The sequence below is a fragment of the Pseudorasbora parva genome, chromosome 17 (genome assembly GCF_024679245.1).
Source record: "Pseudorasbora parva isolate DD20220531a chromosome 17, ASM2467924v1, whole genome shotgun sequence".
Taxonomy (NCBI): domain Eukaryota; kingdom Metazoa; phylum Chordata; class Actinopteri; order Cypriniformes; family Gobionidae; genus Pseudorasbora; species Pseudorasbora parva.
In genome coordinates, this window is record NC_090188.1 from 16,212,607 (window position 1) to 16,231,501 (window position 18,895).

The 18,895-nt window shown below is 38.8% G+C and overlaps 1 protein-coding gene and 1 long non-coding RNA gene across 2 annotated transcripts; both read right to left on the minus strand.

Moving 5' to 3' along the window:
* Window positions 1-874: 874 nt before the first annotated feature.
* On the minus strand, window positions 875-18,689 carry si:dkey-191g9.5 (rap1 GTPase-GDP dissociation stimulator 1-B). Its single transcript, XM_067421547.1, has 14 exons — window positions 18,186-18,689; window positions 16,495-16,599; window positions 14,884-15,006; window positions 13,877-14,002; window positions 12,339-12,467; window positions 10,572-10,697; window positions 10,248-10,391; window positions 9,885-10,016; window positions 9,637-9,771; window positions 8,995-9,120; window positions 7,688-7,827; window positions 7,478-7,604; window positions 4,179-4,307; window positions 875-2,298 (listed from the first exon to the last, which is right to left on the minus strand). Exons 1-14 carry the CDS (start codon window positions 18,196-18,198, stop codon window positions 2,171-2,173), a joined length of 1,683 nt encoding a protein of 560 aa, XP_067277648.1. The 5' UTR covers window positions 18,199-18,689; the 3' UTR covers window positions 875-2,170.
* Window positions 4,903-6,753, minus strand: LOC137045079 (uncharacterized). The gene is made up of 2 exons (XR_010898684.1): window positions 6,276-6,753; window positions 4,903-5,837 (listed from the first exon to the last, which is right to left on the minus strand). It is a non-coding gene; the product is annotated as an uncharacterized lncRNA (long non-coding RNA).
* Window positions 18,690-18,895: the final 206 nt, after the last annotated feature.

Consider the following 18,895-nt stretch of genomic DNA (forward strand, 5'->3'; position numbering starts at 1 on the left):
TACAGTAGTCGTTCTGCATTTGTACAAAATACCACCTGCTACTGATAGGTTGTAAGTTATTGACCAGAGCAAATATATATCTCTGTCTAAAACATCTCGGTCTTGACCCATCTCTGTCTAAAACATTTTCTTTTAAAATTACGTTTTTCTGAAAAATGGTATTTTCGCCCCTGCTCTCCCCTAGCCTAAACATACACTTTTCGTCATCCTGGCATGTGTGGAAAGTTTTAAACCAATGTGTGTTATAACCCGGGTTAGGTTGTGCCCGGCCCACCCCTAAATCGTAATTGGCATGAAATCAAATTAGTCAGCAAATAGATACTTACTGAACTGGGTTTTCAGCTTTTCCTTTATCACGATAATAAAGTTTTCTCCCCATGACGGTTGAAACGACCTGCTGTGCTGGCTATCTGAAATCTGCAATAAACGCATGCTTTCTAGTAGTCAAGTGTTTCAATTGTCTCCATCTAGTGGACAGTGTTCATACGCGGTTCACTAAAAAGACTGTTCCAATGAGGATGATAGCATTTTTGTTTTTAAACTTTCTACATCATCCATGTATAATAATCATGTAATTATAAGACAATATCATTCTATTATAAAGTGTGTTAGTGTATATATTTGCAGTTTGCACCATTCAAAACTTGCAGAAATTGTTTGTGAAATAATTCTTTTTGTTTTGTTTTATTCTTTTCTTCCTGCGAGGGGAAAGCTAAATGTCAGCCTCACATGATCCTGTATAAATCATTATAATATGCTGGCTTTACAGTCTTCCTACATCCTTGTAGATATATAATGTATGTATGTATATAAACACACATATTCATGCTTGAAATGTCTAAACATCATTATATAAATAACACCAGGCATCCTCTGCTGTATTTTCACTTTATTGCCAGAAACAAGCTGTTCTGGTAAACCGTACGTACACACACAAAAATAGTCTATTTATTTAAAAATGTAATCAACACCCATTAGTGCAGCATCTACGAAGGACAGATGAATATTGTGCTATTTATCAAGCTGTGAAAAGCCTGGTGATCTTCAGCGCTGCATGCCTGCCTTCTAAAATTGGCCACTTCCCAGCAACCTCACACATTCAGCTTGTTAAATCTGAAGTCTGATGTTGCCCCAGGCCATTCGTCTCTAGGAAATATACAGGCCAGACACTCGTAGACAGTCTCCTCTGACACAGTAGACACTAAAATTGTTCCGTTTCATCAATCGTCTGACTTTTTCTGACGGAAATTGAGTTAAGACATGGATACAAAGATGCAAACACAACAATAGCATTTACACAACACTGCTAAAGGTATCAATGACAATTGCTTTTTTATTTAGACTTAGGAAGCTCAAGAACTGTTCTTGATATGTTTCTGGCTATTGCTTTCACGATATGGAGATTAAGGTTTGTGCTCATGGCTAGCTAGGAATAAATGATCAACATGATCAAAGAATCTGCATTAAAAAGCCCTACACAATAAAACTAAAGTAGTAAGGCCAGCTATGATATGAAAATAAACATTACAACCCGAGACATACTATTTTATAACCTTTTTTTTTTTCATTCCACATTTTATAACTTTAAGATGAAATATCAATCAGCAGTTAACATACTCTGATAAAAGAAACCGCAAGACAAGTATAACACAACTCATGTTAACAGCAGTGTGGTACATTGGTATGCAACATAAAATTGGTATGCAACATAAAATTAAATGTTTGTTATGAATTAATTTCCATGGACGGACAGCAAGCTCATAGATAGATACAGTTGCTTTGTTAGATTTAGTGCTCATACAACAGAAGTCCATGGAGAATAAACTTGCAGATATTTACCAAGATATTTTCCACTGAACACCCCTCATGAATTTACAGAGGGCAGCAGGTTCATTACTGATGTCTGATGGATAGTCTGTCTCCCTGTGGAAGTGTCCCTGTCCCTGAGATAGCTGACAACAAATGACATCTATCTTGGACAAACTGACTTCTTCCTACTTTAGATGATGAAATCACACCACCTTTCTCTGAAGTTGTTGGGGTACATTTATATTGCTTCAATCTGACTATATGCCAAGCTAGATGGAGAAACTTTTTATTTTACTGTCCTTATGGGGGATGAACTGTCTGAAAATATGCTCACAAGGATGACTATGCAAGATGTGCCAGTCTAGGCAGTTTCAGAAAGAACAGCCATCACTGTGTCGGCCTGCTTAGCCAGCTTTGTGCTGGTGTGAGTGGACAGTTTGGACAGGGTATCCCTCAGGTTTAGAGATGTTATCTGCTCCCTTAACATGCCTGTGAGAGAGAAAGAAAAGGCAAATGATGAGAAGAGGTAAATAGGAAGATATAGTTTAGTTTAAATCTGGCTTTCTAAATATGCTTGTAGTTATACCAAGGAACACATCAGTTAGCTATACACAACATAAGTAATGAGAGATATGGTATCTTGGAAGGACCATATAGACAGTATATGTAAAATAAAAAGACGAGGTGAAACTACTTCCTTCGTCATCTCGGGTATTTTGGAGCGAGAATTTTTGTTTCTGTTTGTGATTATGAGTGTAAGTGTAGTGTAATTCTGTACGGTATGAGCTTGTCCATTAGTTTAAAAACAAAGTTGTTGAATCATTTGAAAACTTGCTCTATAATTGCATGTAAGCCTCTCAAAAGTATATGAATTACCCTATTATAATAACCTCTTAAAGGATTAGTTCACTTCAAAATGAAAATGTCCTGATATTTTACTCCCATCTCATCCAAGATGTTCATGCACTTTAAAACTGCATTGATTTGGACTTTCAACCCATTGGTTGCGATTGAAATAAATTATATGGAAAATATATTATTTTCGATTGAAGAAAGAAAGACATGAACATCTTGGATGAGATGGGGGTGAGTAAATTATCAGGAAAACTAATTCTCTCAGTGTTGCCAAGCCTGCGGTTTTCCTTTGGAATTGGACTAAGTTGGTGCTGCAGGTAAAAAAACATTTCTGTGGGTTGATATACACCCCTATACATATGATTTTGGCACAACAACACCCCCAAAACACTCCCCAGACATACAGATTCAGTGCAGAATTCTGCTGCCAAATGGAGAAAATTGCATGATTGACTGTGCATTTGGCTAATTTAACTGCACAGACCTGGCAACCCTGATATTGTACAATAATATTGTCTTGGAAACCAATGACAATGCAATAGTGTAGATTAGAATTATGGTGGGTATCTGTCTGTCTGTCTGTCTGTCTGTCTGTCTGTCTGTCTGTCTGGCTATCTATCAGACATGTGCCGGTAAACGGTAACACGATAGCCTAGAAATCTAGACGCACCCTAGCGGCAGCAAATTTAATTTGCCCGCAAGTGTGGTCTAGCAACTCTCAATTCCTATCTGAGCTGTATTCCTCAGAATCTGGACGGCCTAATCACATCATGTAGGCTGAGTTGCGTTTGTGTGCTTCTAGTAACACAGTCTTCTAGTCAACACAGAAACTGGCAAACGGCGGCGGTCTTTCGAATCAGCTCTTCCCGCGCCTCCGGAAGACTTGGAGTTAAGCTTTCCTCTGAGAAAAGAACAAAGAGCGGCACTGAAGTCATTCTTAAAAAGGGAAGATGTGTTCGGAGTTTAGCCGACCGGATACGGCGAATGTTTAATCATTCAGCGAGCTCCCTTTCACCTTCGTTGCTCCGGTTGGTGTAGCCCTATCCTATCGCGTGCAGAGGGAGTTTGAAAGACAACCGTTTATCCCACCCCTCGGATTGAGCCCTGTCTATGGTGAGTTTCCAGACCAAACATCTTGATGTGGGTCTGGCTTGTCAGGCTAGTAATACGATATCACAATAATGAACGTGCGCCATATTGTTATCGTGGGCACTTTAAAATACCATGAATAATCTGATATCTTTATCATTATAGCTATCGTCCTTTGTGTAAACAGGCCTTAAGAGTGTCTAATTCCCATAATGCACTGGGAATGATGTCACGTCAACATCCATAGTAAATTCAAACAAGAATTTAGAGGGAAATGTGCTAAACTGTCATAAAACGTATACATCTACAAATGCATAAAAGTAATAAATAAAATCTATCTATCTATCTATCTATCTATCCATCCATCCATCCATCCATCCATCCATCCAATATTCACATCTTGTTGTTAATTTTGCGATACTGACTGGAATTGGTTAGGCTGCAGATGAGGCCTAAAGCACTGAATTTGACCTCCACGGCTACAACAGGGTCATCTAGCATCTTCTGCAATGTTGGAAGAAGATCTGCATCCAGAAAAGGTTCTTGGACCGCCTCTGCACAGAAGAATAAGTGGCATGCAAATAACAAGATTAGAGATGTATGGGGACATCACATAATTCAGTGTTCAGTGACCAGCCTATAAGCAAAAAGGCTAATTCACACTGCAGAGAAAGACGCTGACCAACGTGGACAATCGCCTGATTTACAGTACATCACTTTTCAGACATCCCACGACCTGACAAACAGAGATTTAACATCAAATGGCAAAAACAAGAGGCGACGAAAGCCAACAGACGCCAACGGGGTAAAGCACTGATCTGACAATGCCAAAAGTGTCTGTTGCCTTCTGTTGGTGCAGTGTGAATTGGCCTAAAGTCCTGTTCGCATCCAGGTTGATAACCATTTTAAAAATCACTCTGAATTTTAAAGAATAGCTGAGCCCTAAAAATGGACTTCCAGAACGATTTTTCCAACTTATAGTATTTGAGTAAAACTGTCAAAATATTTTCCATTTTGAATTTATTAATCATTTATGCACCGTTTTACTGATAAATACTTGTCAATAATTTACACACAGCCTGCACACCAATGTATTATTACCAACTATATTCTAGGTAAAAAAAACTGAGCAAGAAAAGGGTAGTCCAAATATATAAATATGTAAAATGTCCAATATGTCCAAATATATATATATAAAAAAATCCTAAAACAGTAGGTAAAAAGTACTTGAATTACCTACTACTTTCAACAAGATTCTGAAGTACACATTGACACATTGTACTCTCCCATGAGGCCGCATTAGAACATTTGTGAATGGTAATGAAACTGGCACTGACTTCATGACAAATGTAGTACGTCCAGATTACATTACATACTACACATTTACTTATTCTTACAATTACTAATTTAAAACAAGTACTTACTCAGGGAGCGTGCAATTTCATATGCAGCCACAGTAGTGATGTTTCTGTCCAGAATAAATAAGTGTTTTTGAACGAATCAGGTCAATGAATGGTTCAATGACTCACTGTGGCAGTCACTTGCCATCACCTACTTGCGCAACAATGAGTCCTGCAGAAAGAGTCACTGAAAAAACCTCACCGCTAACACAGACTGACAGACTGAAATGCATACACAGAGAAGAGAAGTGCTATAAATAGCAAAATGTCCCACTGTTGGACTACATATCAGCACTTTTGGAATGAAGTTCTGACAGATCCGAATCAAGCACCGTAAATAACTGCTGTTTAAAGGGTTACTTCAGCGATTAGCATATGGCCTTTTTATCAGTAGAAACCCTGGAGTATATTCAAATGATTGTGCTTTCCCCCCTCATATCTCCATAAGACAAGAGATTTATGCATTTTATTTCTGGAAAAATTCCTCCTATGATGCAAATTGACGATTTTTGCATCATAGGAGGAATGTTTGCCCAAAGGCTAAAGACTACAGCCAGCAGAGGGAGCCATTTCCGCATGTTTTGAATCCGCGCATGGGGGGTGGGAGATAACACTCAGCTTGCAGGGAGAGCTCAGCTGGCAGCTACAGGCACTCTATGCATTTTATTTCTGGAAAAATTCCTCCTATGACTAGGGCTGTAACGATATGCGATATGAAATCGAAATCGCAATATGCAGGTCCACGAACCTATATCGCGATGTGAGAAGGCAGAATCGCGACACACCCCTTCCAACTCCCAGAATTATCCTTCCTGTCCAGGTCCAATTTTTAAGTCAGCAGTATGGCAACATTTCGGCTACCCGTTGGAGAGCAAGGATGGCAATCGTTTAGTTGACAAGACCCACACAATTTGCCGTAAATGTTTCAAGAAGCTTCCCCAACTGGCCGGCAACACAACCAACATGCAGATGCTGGAGACACACTGATAGATTATTTTTTTCCCCTCAAAATATCTTTTGAACTGTTTTGTTTCCCCCCCATATCGAGGTTTGTATCGTACCGTGGGTCAAAAATCGTGATACGAACCGAATCGTGGCTTTGGTGTATCGTTACAGCCCTACCTATGACGCAAATTCACGATATTTGCATCATAGGAGGAATGTTTGGCCAAAGGCTAAAGACTACAGCCAGCAGAGGGAGCCATTTCCGCATGTTCTGAACCCGGGCATGGGGGATGGGAGATCACAGTCAGAGCTCAACCCATCTACGGGCACTCATTTAAACGGAGCTATGGTGAGCAATGTAAGTCTTTTAACTTCTCAAATTAATTTATATGAAAGTTAAGCTTGTAAAGGCATGAACTGAAACACGCCAGACTGAACTCGCTTTGTGAATGTATGCCGCGAGTGTAGTCGCGATTACCTCAGCTCTCATCACTCGTGCAGTTAGTGCTCAGTGCTGTGATACTCGCGCGGTGACTCACTCATTATATTGAACAGACACGTTCAGTTTTTAATTGTAGTGTCTTCTCTAACTCAGTCACTGTAATCAAGTTGGTGGCGTTGGTAATGGCACAGGGCAGCGAAGCATTCTGGGAATTGTAGTCTTTCATCCCCATGGGACAAAAAATACATTTTCTGTCTTTTCTCAGTCTAGAAGACACCAAATTCAAAAATAATTTCACATTTCTACTGCATTGATGACCCAGTTTAAATACAGATTCATCTTCCCAGCGCTGAAGTACCCCTTTAACAACTCCTAGGTTGTATATTCTATAAAAACATAAGGTACATCTAAATTTGTGTATTATTCTATACCATTTTTATATATATAAATGTCTTTTTTTTTTTACTTAAATAGTAACTTTTTTCCCACACAATATTTCAATAAGCTATGTCTGAATACACCCCATTTACCCTTATATAGAGCACTATTTAAGGGGACAGCCCTTTGTAGAGGTTACAAAACCATACTGGACAGTATCAAGTGAACTAATATGAACGACAATAACATGTACACTCAACGGATAGCCGCTGCATGCGAGCACCGCTTCAAACTAATTCCTATGTCTTGCCTAAAAATGTTCACAGAGCCCACAGTACTTCAGGAGCACTTGTTTGTATTGACTCATTCGAGTGGACTACATTAGTGAGTAATGTATAGTGAATCTGGATATTTTCAATTTCAAAAACAGTAGAATTCTGGTATGTTGGATACATCATGCACTCAAATGTCGCTGCTTTCCTTTTGTAGTGGAAGGGTAGGGGGATAGTGCATAGTATACGTGTATAGTATGTCATTTAGGACACAACCATAGTCTTACCAATGTCTATTGCAGAGGCAATGGCCAAAGCAACTAAAGCCTCATTCTGCATGATGACGTGCTCACTGGTAGCCATTGAGATGAGATGTTGGACTCCATCTGCTTTAATGACAGTTTGGATGACTTCCTTTAAAGACAAGAAAGGGTGATATTTTAGATAAACAGCACTAATGACTACAGTTACACATTATGTGTGTGTCTAAAACTCACAGGGTTTCGGCTGTGTCTTATGAGAGCTGCTAAAAGGCGATTGGCCTCGCCTCTAACACCAGCGTGATCTTTAGCCTCGCACCACTCCATGACTCGTGTTAACAAAGCTTCATCCTTCCCTAAAACTGAAGCCGCTTCCTCTACGGGTAGAAATGAAGAGAGAAAACATGGCAAAATAACTGGTGATACATTTAATGTGGCATTACAAATTTAAAAGAAATACCGTGACAGCACTTTAAGGTTTGTTTACCTCTGTATTTAGTTACTCAGGTCACCTTTGTCAAGCGTAAGAAAATCACTGGAGTGCAGACAGTAATTAAGTGTGTCAAAGCCCTTGCAGGCCTATTGTCTGCATACTGAGGTGTCTAAGGGCTCTCTCTAAAATAACACACTTTACTGAAGGGCTGGAAATTACAGCCTCCATGTTCCCTACATTTGAACAACAGGTTAAAGTTGTTAGGAGAAATGTTAATTTATCAGCCATTATAGTCATTTGGCAGGTAATTGTATAGTTTAACAAGATTTGTCTAAAAATTACACCCTGTCTGTTGTCATGTCCTCCTCTTCAACAGTCAAATTAATGTACTTTTTTTACTACTACCAGGACTGTCACACTTATTCAGTCTTTACATTGTATGAATTTAAGTAATTTTTCTCCAAAGTGTTATGCATTCGATATATATTTTATCAGTTCATGCATTCCCTGGGTATCAACCCCATGACCCTCTTTAATAATGTTCTCAAAAGATTAGCATAAAAACATTATTTGTACATTGTTCATGGAAAAAAAAAAATCTCAAACGTTTAACTTTATTTAAATGTTATTTCGGAGAACATTTAAAAGTAACGTTCCTATAATGTTTGAATTATAAAATGGAATGTTCCCACTTAACCAATTTTTAAAAAAATATTTATATGGTCCTCATTTCCCCCTTTACATACAGGGTCTTACATTACAGAGCAAATGTCTTAAAAACATGTTTGTTTGTTTTTTGTTTTTGTTTTTAAGAGCCAAATTGTATTCAGACCATAGACTGTAGATTCAGACCCTATGAGGGTTAAAAAAAAAAAACTATGATTTGAACCATACAGAGAACATTTAGAGATAATATTTTCATACCTAAATGGGGACGTTAGCAAAACATTTTAAAAACATATTTTTGTAAGCTGGGACCATACACCGTTGTTTAAAGTACACAAATGTTTTAACCTTGTTTCCAACTATTGTTAGAGAAACTGCAAACTAGTCTCTTTAATCTGCTGCCCAAAAATTCAGATAGCAATCTACAGTTTTCTTGACTTGTTACCTTGGCCGTCCACCATCATGCGCAAAGTGCCCAGCAGTTTAAACTGGACTGGGGGCATGTCCGAGCGCAGAAGTGTCCTGATCCTTTCGGTGACTCCATCCTCCAACATACGCACCTTATTGGAGGCTACATCGGGGAAATAGAGAGAGCAAGATGACAGAAAAAAGCTGAAACTTAGACTGAATGTGGCAGCAGGTTAAGGCAAGACATACTTCCCAGGTTGATTAATCAAAGTACATTGTGCCAATTGTTTTGGATTAAAGGTTTCTAAAATCTTATGTTTAATATATTTAATGGCATTATCTATTTAAATATGCACTCATTTGCATTCATTTACAGAACAAAAGTCTGAGAATTAGATAAAGCCAGGTTCAAAATTGTTTCATAATGTTGACATAAGTTAAAGGATTTTACAGAGAGGATAGGATTTTACAGGTGAATGATATATGAATATAATAACCTACAGAATATAGATAGGAATAAATCTGGAAAGTTGTATTGCTTGAGATCAGTGTCCAATACACACTGCTGTTCTGCCATGCTGCTCTTTTCAGGAAACTCAAAAATGATTTTCAACTACTGTATTTACAGAAGGAAGCTTGATTATATTGAATTATATAGAAAAGAACAGAACCGAATAACCTGGAATGGCGAGATTTCTAAGTGCACTGAGGCCAGCGTGCTGCACAGATACATCTCCCTCAGCTACATGTTGCTCCAACAGGTCCAGAATATGAGGAACAACTCCTAATTCCAACATCTTCACACAGTTGTTGTCTAAGAACAAACATGAGGGGACACTATTCTTACTGATCTGATATGCTTGAGAAAGTTGAAGTGATTCAGACAAAACATTCACTAAAAAAAACTATCTGTATTCATCTCCTCACCGTTTCTGGCAAAGTTAGCAATGGCCAGAGCTCCTGACAGCTGCAGCTCAGTGTTTGATGACTGCAGCCAGGACAGAACATCCTGATACACCATCCCTGTCCCTTCCCCAAAACACTTCTGCATTGATTCATCTGTAATGGAAGGCAGATGCTAGAAAAGGTCTAAATTAAATAAAGGATGCTGAATTAAATGGATCACTCATCCATCCATTTTGGTTAATAAAGGAAGCTATATAAAATAAAACGGATTAGTATTGTTAGTATAGTACTGACACACTGTTACTGGTGATAGTGTATAAAAAGTGGATTAAACCTAATGTATGGAGTTAGATGTAGTAAGTACTATGTATGTACTATATATACCTCCCAATAGGTGGGACACTATGAGGTTTGAAGCCACTTTGATGCTGCAGAGGTCATGCGTGTCAGAGCCACCCTGAAGAGTTCGAATCATTTCAGAGAGAGCCTCGGGCACTCCAGCTTCCACAAACTGCAATTTCAGAGCATCTAAGAGACATGAACATGCAATCACACAGGGATTTGCAAGGACACGCACAAGTACATTTTCAGTTCCCTTCTAGACAGAGACTGAAGCGCAAGACAGATCTTATTTCATCTAAAGTAAGCTATACAATTAATGTTGTGTACAATCCAGGCTCAAGTATGGACCTGGTTTAAATGGCTCACCACTCTCTCCCAGTGACCCAAGAACCTCTAGTATGAGATGCCGGCGTTCAGCGTCCGGTGCCCGCTTCAACTGATAGGTCAAAACCTCCGCCACACCCACTTCTGCCAGAGCCTCTCGAGCAGCATCTGAACACAGTGACATACCTCAGAATTAATCACTAGCTCTAATAAAGATTAGAGATATTATGAAAAAAAAAGAAAAGAAAAGCTGTGAATGGGATGGCTATAAAATATGAAAATATGCTATTGAATTTATTGGCATGTCCCTTTTTTTACGTTTAAATTAACTTTGCCCTCATCTAACACTCACTTTAAGTTAATATTTATAAAGTTAATAAATATAAATGAATATCCTAAAATGAATATCCACATTTCATACTGTGGATCATCATTCTGTTGTGAGGATTAAATTCACTTGTTTTTATTTTTTTGTAAAGATTTAATAACAGACAAAATAATATAGAATGTAAAAATCGGTCATTTATCGGTTATGCAACAAAAAACTATTATATAAAAATGTTTAAAGCTACACTGTGTAACTTTTTTAGTTTATTCTTAGCTAAAAACACTTAGTTCTTTCAAAAATATATGTGCTCATTAATGTATATTTACTTCTTTCAAGTAATAAAGTATTCTTGTAAGTTTATAATATGCCATTGAAAATACATACGGGTGAGGGGTTCGAATGCTGGTCACCATGTTGCCCCTCCATCTTGAAAGTACATTAGCCAAAGAGGGACATACCAATAAATTCAAGCTTCGCCTTTCGCGTTTTAACACTCGATGGCACCGTGTTGAATGTGAGGAGGGGGATTGCCATGTTAATCTTGGACTAAATCGGCCACCGTAGGAGTTAAAACGAAATCAGAATTGAGAGGAACAGAAACTATTATTCACTGGATGGTCATATACCTTTTCACCACTAGATGGGGGAAAATATCACACAGTGTAGCTTTAAAGGAACACTCCAATTTTTTGAAAATAGGCTTATTTTCCAAGTACCCTAGAGTTAAATGGTTGAGTTTTACCGTTTTTGAATACATTCAGACAATCTCTGTATCTGGCAGTAGCACTTTTAGCATAGCTTAGCATACATCATTGAATGGGATTAGACCATTAGCATAGCTTTTTTTTTTTAAATGACCAAAGACTTTCAATATTTTCCTATTTAAAACGTGGCTCTTCTGTAGTTACATCGTGTACTGAGACCAACAGAAAATGAGAGTGAGAGAATGAGAGAATAGTTCCTATTCATATCGGTCTAAAAATCTAAACTGTTAATTTTCCGTTGGTCTAAGTGCACGATGTAAACTACAGAAGTGTCAAGTTTTAAATAGGAAATATATTATCTTTGAAAAAATAAAGCATTTGGTCATTTTTGAGCGCAATGCTAATGGTCTAATACGATTCAATGATGTATGCTAAACTATGCTAAAAGTGCTACCGCCAGATATAGAGATCAGCTGAATGGATTCAAAAACGGTAAAACTCAACTGTTTAACTCTAAGGAACTTGGAAAATCAGCCTATTTTCAAAAAAAGTGGAGTGTTCCTTTAATAATATAATAACTACATTTAAAAAGATAAATAATGTATCATTTTAGACCATGTAGACTAATGGTTATGAAAATAAATAAAACAAAAAACATATTGCCAGAATAACAAATAAATAAAAAGGGTGTGTCCCTAAGTGTGCCCGTGTCCAGTCAGCCAGTATTTTTTATAATATATGATTTTAGAGCTTCCCTGCTCTCTATTTTTGTCTTACCCACATCAGCAAGGTTGCAGAGTGCCAGCAGGCAGACATTTACCAGCGGGTCATTCTCAGGATACTGCTGCATTATGGCCACCAGCCTAGGGATTACTCCATTCTCCACCAGCTGCGTCTGCTGAGCAGCTGAGAGAGAGAGACATGGGGTGGATGGGTGAGTGGGCACACAGGGAGAGACAGCCAAGAGAGGGATGGGCATTGAGAGCTATAGAAGATGTGAGAATAATCATGGAGAGAAGAGCACAGAGAATGAATGGTGATTTAATTTATTCTGAATGTGTGTCATGAATGCTCAGTCACAAACCAAGTCTCAACAAAACAAGAGCAGAATAATAATTTGCATCCCAATTTGCCTACTTATACTATGTCCTAAAAGTATGTCCTATTCTTTTTTGTGTAGAAAAAGTACATACTTTTGAGGGTGTATCAGAATAGTAGGTGTACTACTTTAACATCTTTAATGGCTCTGTTGCTTAGTCACATGCATCCTATCAACATTTAAACTGCTCTGTCAATCATCTCATCACAGGTAAAACCATCCGCATTCAATTTCATTTAAATTCCTGCCTTATCGGACAGAATTGTAGTTGCACGCTAATCTGCCAGTCGTGGGTATTTCATGCGGAGACTCCCCTCATGTGTTTGCAATTTGAATATTTTGATGTGTTTAAAAGTTGATGGTCAAATATATCATTACAAAAGTTCTCAATGCTGTTGCAAATGAAATAAAATATGGATAACACTAAATAAGTATCTTTTCGTCAGGTTAGATACTTATAATTATTCACTCAAAGCCCTTTATCTGTCTGATTCACACATCTGTCATGTTTGTAGTTCTAATCAAATCCTCACCAGACTCACGGTGGGTTGTGGCAGTATTAGCTGGATCTGAACCTCGAATTCTAACTGGAAATAGACCATCCACGTATCTTTGGAATAATTTTTTTTTAACAAACTACGATTTGGGATGTACTAATTTGGTTTTCAAAAACTATTTAGGACGGATGGTGTGCAAATTGGGACTCACCAAATGTATTTAAAGCATCTTGTTAGCTAAGAACTTTTTACTTTTTGACGAATCACAAACTGCATAACCAACCTGAGGAACAATTCAATATAGACCTTGGACAGAAGTTCTGGTGCTTTAGAAGAAACTTTCATTTCAGCACAAAGGCAGAGAAAACTAGGCCATCAGATGCTGACAAAAGAGAAAGTCAATCCAAGGACTTAGAAAGGATCAAAGAATCACTCCACACAAGATGTCTCTATACCAGATGCGGATCACTGAACCATAATACCAGGAGAACTACAGGTTCAAGAAGTTGAAGGACGCACAGAATCAAGATCCTGGCATTTATTATCTGAATGAAACTCTGTGGTAAGAATGAAAATTGTGTTAGGACCAAAGCAAAGAAGCTGAAGGGAACTTTGGGACCAAGTGGAGACACATCAAGACAAGGAGCTTCTCAAACGAAAGCCCAAATTTCAAACTTTCAACTGTTAATTCAGAGACTTGCAGGAACAGTTGCACTCACCATTTTCAAAGCAGATCCGTCCAATTGCACGGCCTGTGTGCAGCAGCTGGTCCTGGTCTGTGCTTTTCAGTAAAGGCATTAATACGGTCACCAGACCTGCTTCGATACAGCGCTCCCTCACAGTAGCTAACACACACAAATGCAGAAACGTCATGTTTTACATAATTTTGGAAACCTTACATTGCTTTCTTTTCTATTAAACAACTCTTTTTCTATTAAGCTTAATATAATTACAAACATAATTACATAATTTGTAACATAAAAAATAACAATCTTACCCATTACAAACACTTTTTGGTATTAAAAAGAAAGGTTCCAATGGGGGGGGGGGGGGGGGGGGCTTTTTTTAAAGAGTGAACATGTGAAAATAGACAATAGTCCTATTATCGAGCTGTTTATATAACTTAGGTTGAAGTTTCATTGTCATTATGTCTGCAAATCCAGTGTCGGCCTGTGTCTTGCTATCTTCAGCGTGTTTAGCTACACGAGTCTTTGGGCAGGGCTACAGAAGCAGCGTACACATTTATCGGTAGAGGCGGCGTTTCCCCCTTCTATTAACATTAACATTGATTTGAGAGCTCTCGTTTTTTGAGCCTGGTGTCTATAAAAGCTAGCCTGATGTGGTCATACTCAATTCTAGTCAGAATATGAGTCTGATACTGCTCCATTGGGCTGTGATTATGGGGTGTGTTTCAACCGAACCAGGAAAGACCTCAATTGGATAGACCTACAACCAATCAGAGCAACGAAGCGACGCATAAGTTAGTTGTCAATTGTCAACAGAACTCAACTGCATTGTGTTGCCAAGACTGCGTTTTTTTCCATGGGTTGTTTTCCATGTCCATGGGTTAAAGCGACCTCAATTATGTGATGTATATATAACAGGCAACCTTGCCAAAATAACACACATTTTACTCCCCAAACGCCATTCCTCCCCAATGGCTAAATTTCTAAAGTTAAAAAAAACACTTGCATAAGTAACAGACTGTAATATAAATCTAATTTACCTTCTCTGGCCATCTCTGCCACCAATAAGGTGACCTGAGAGGTGAGGGGACTCTTCTTCCTCAGGACTTGAGCCAGAATGGGCAGAACACCACTGGAGACTATTTTTTCCGCTGTTCCTTTCTCTTGGGGATTGAAATATATTTAATTACTTTCTTTGCATGTTTGTAATGTCTGTATAATGTCTAATACACACAAACTGAGATCAAATAATATGGGCCCAATCATACACCAGGCACAATGCGACACCAAGCGTGTGTTTTTTCTCGTTTCGGCCCGATGCAGTTATTTTCAGGACCATTAAATGTTGTTAAAATAGCAAATCCACCCAGGCCTATCTGTTAGCCCATGGGCATGCTGGTCTGAAAACGAGGTGTGTTCAGGCGCATTCTTGGTGTGTTGTTATTTTGAGGCAACTGACGACGACTGCGCCATTGACCCACAAAAACCTGGTCTAAAATCAATAGCACAGTATTTTTTTGAGTTAAAAGGGAACATTAGTAATATGCATGCCTACAAAAATAAAAGGATTCCTCTCTGGAGAAGCATTCAGTCTTTCCAATCGCAAATTCCTCCATGTAAAAAGGGAATCCGCTATGCTGCAATTGCAAACTGGATTTTAAAGAGAATGGGAGATGAGACTCTGATTGGTTTATTGGACGTTAAGTCCAAAACACACCCACATGACTCATTAAGAGACTAGGTCCAGTGTTTTCTCCAACTGAATGCTTTAACAAAGCTTCCCTATTTTTCAGTGAAGTCAAACCACACTTTCTTCCTGTTGCTTCCCTTTTTCTTGTATCTCCTCCCTCAGGTTTTGCTCTGTGCATTTCAGAGATGCCCTGACAGTGAAGCTGACTAATCCGTTCAAATTCACAGTAGTTGACGAGGATCTGCCCCGGAGACAGAAATGCTAGTAAGAGGAAATATGTCATTAAAATCATGTTCTCCTCAAAAAAGATATCCACAAGAGCCACGGTGGCAGGTCAAGCTGTCAGAGGAAGCCTAGCTGCTATGGTAACATCTACTCTTGTGTTCTTTTGCGGGGGCTGCTTTTCCATTTTTAGATTTTAACATTTGCAATCCGAAAGCACAAGGAATGTGCCAAGAAGGGCCAGCTGGTGCAAACTAATTTGTGAGAATGAGCAGAAGATGGGGAGTGAAGAGGAGAAAATAATTAATGAGATTAACCCTTTTTCTCCTTCGCCTTCCCTCTCTCCTTCTCTCAAATGTAAATGCGGATTACTTGTCTCCTACTTGTGCCCCAAATCTGCCAGCAGGAAGATAAGCTGACCCTCTGCTGCCCCCTACATTGGATTGTCTTCCTACACACTCACATACTTCTTCAAGGAAGCAGAGGCAAATAGCAGCTCACAGTAGGATGAGTGTGTAATGAGTGCGTCGCTAAATGATGCCCTCGCTCAGTAGGGCATCTGGCAACAACACACGTCACTTTCACAAGTGATCATGGCTTTTTACAGGCTCTTGTATGGATCATGGCACCAGGATTGGATGCTGCAATAGATATACATATGAATTGAAGGACTGACAGATACACAGAGATTTATAAATAGGCTGAGGGGCAGTTAATAAGCACATGGGTGTAAACTCACTCTTCTCTAATAGGAGGGTAAGCAGAACATCCAGATGAGGCTTCAGCTCCTCCTCCACCAGCTCTGTGCTCACAGTGATGGCTTTCAGGGCCTCGCCGAGAGATTCTGAAACACAGTCATGTGTGTCACCACATCACAAACAGCCCTGCACAACATTTCAAAATAACAAGCAGATATAACAGTGTTTCTGAGACATTTTTTTATTAAGATTCATAACCATCTGTTGATATATAACCATCATGTAGCAAGTTGAGATTATTACTAAAGACTTGAAACTGTTGTTTCTCTTGTTTGTATAGGCTGTATGTCTTGTGCCTTTCAATAATAATAATAATAATAATAATAATAACAATAGATTTTATTTATAATGCACTTTTCATTCATAAGAATCTCAAAGTACTACGGGGGGGGGGGGGGGGTTGGGGTGTTTTAAGGTTGTTTCAGTTGTGCGTTTTATGTTTTCCAAGTAATGTCTTTTGGATTTGTTTTGTGTTGTTACTAACAATATATATCCGTGTCATATTTTTTTGCTCTTTTAACATCTTGACCAGGGGCCCACAGATTAAAAAAATAGCCTCTTGACTAATTCTGGCTTTTTTTACTGATTTTATGAAATTGCATTGTCCCCTTACAAATTATTTAATGTAATCTAATTATCCATGCAATCCGTGAATACCCATGTACATTATCATAGAAAATTATGTGTTATTAAGCTGCATCATTTAGATTACCTTAACTCACTTAAATCTGATCTTTATAAATACAAGTAATTTAATAGCAGTGTTATATTTCATTTGTAATAATAATCTGCATCTTGCAGATTAAATGTAATTTGCTAAATTACATATTAAGCATAAATATTAAATTCTCATACTTTACATCATTTTGCAGAAGGATACATATAGATAAATTCTTTAAATAAAATACAGAGCAATGTTCCATTAAAAATGAATGAATCAATTGTCAATTTTCATTTTCATTTGCCGGTAATGACTTTAAAGACTAAATGAAGATGCCTGTGGACAAACATGTCAATGTGATTGATCTGCTGGGACATTCTTCACTCCATAAACACATATGTATAAATGTGCATGCATTCATATCATATATAATATACCACTATAATACATTAAAGGTCAAACAATATCTGCATTGGCACACTTTGACGGTAACAAGAAGCAGAGAGCCAGAAAGAGAGAGCAAGAGACAATTCTGTATCTCTTCTGTAAGTAATCACCCTGATAATCCCTGGTAAGCAGAGTGAAAATAGACATAGAGGAGGGCTATCATACCTTTCCCTTCATCAAACTCCCTGTGATCCATTCATAGTCACAATAGATATGTCCTGCGATATCAGCACTCTCCATTATAGGTGTAAAGGGCAGGGATGGAAAGCAGCAGTGCGTATGAGAGCTGGGCGGGGTTGAGGATACCCTGGGGCTCTCATTAACTCTGGGTGTCTGGCTCCCAGCATGCCCTTATTTTAACACCCACCCGCTAAGGATACACCTCTCAGACAATGGGCTTCAGCTCACCTGGTGGGTTAATTAATGCAATTGCTACGAACCTAAGAAAGCGTGACCTTTGAAGGCAGAAGGTCTATGTGTTTAAAGTTATACCTCGTATTATGGTTAAAAACTTGAAGCAGAATCACAAAAAGGATTTAAAGACAAGAGATTTGAATCACTCACCTATGTCTGCCATGACCACGGGTCCTCTGAATCTGAATCTCCCTCCAAGCGTGTCTCAGCAGCGTGTGGTTAGAGAGTCAGCCCTCCTCAAGGCATAGGATGGACGGCTCCAGCCCTGAGAATGCCTGAAGTCAGTAAAGCAGCCTAGCCTCTCCTCTCCTCTGCTCGGCTTCTCACCCTTCCCGTTTGTGTTGATCACACATGCGTATTCCTTCGGTCCCTCGCCGTCATTCACTCCCTCACTTTCACTCTGCGCCTCTCAGTGACGCTGCATCCACTTTGGCTAATTCACATGCCCTATTATTTCAGTGTGTCTCTCTCGCCGATGCAATCCTCCCCACCCCGGTCCTCAGTCTCTAGCAGTATTCTTGCTGCCTCTCCCTCCTTCCCTCCCTCCTCATAATACACTCTAAATCCTAAAGCTGCTCAAAGCTAATCAGTTGACAATTAGACCGAGGAAGACACCGAGGCTGACACACAACACTCGGCGCTTTGCTTTGCACAGTTACCCCTTCATCTTTGGGTAATATTACAGAGCAAACGTGAAATTTAAAGACTGGGAATTGGCTCGGGGGTTCTGGCAGCTATTTATCAACATATTAGCTAGGCTGTCACAGTGGGGGAGACTCATTTAAAGGAACAGTTCACACACACAAAAATGGATTTATTTTTCATTTAAAGGGATAGTTTACCTAAAAATTTTAATTAGT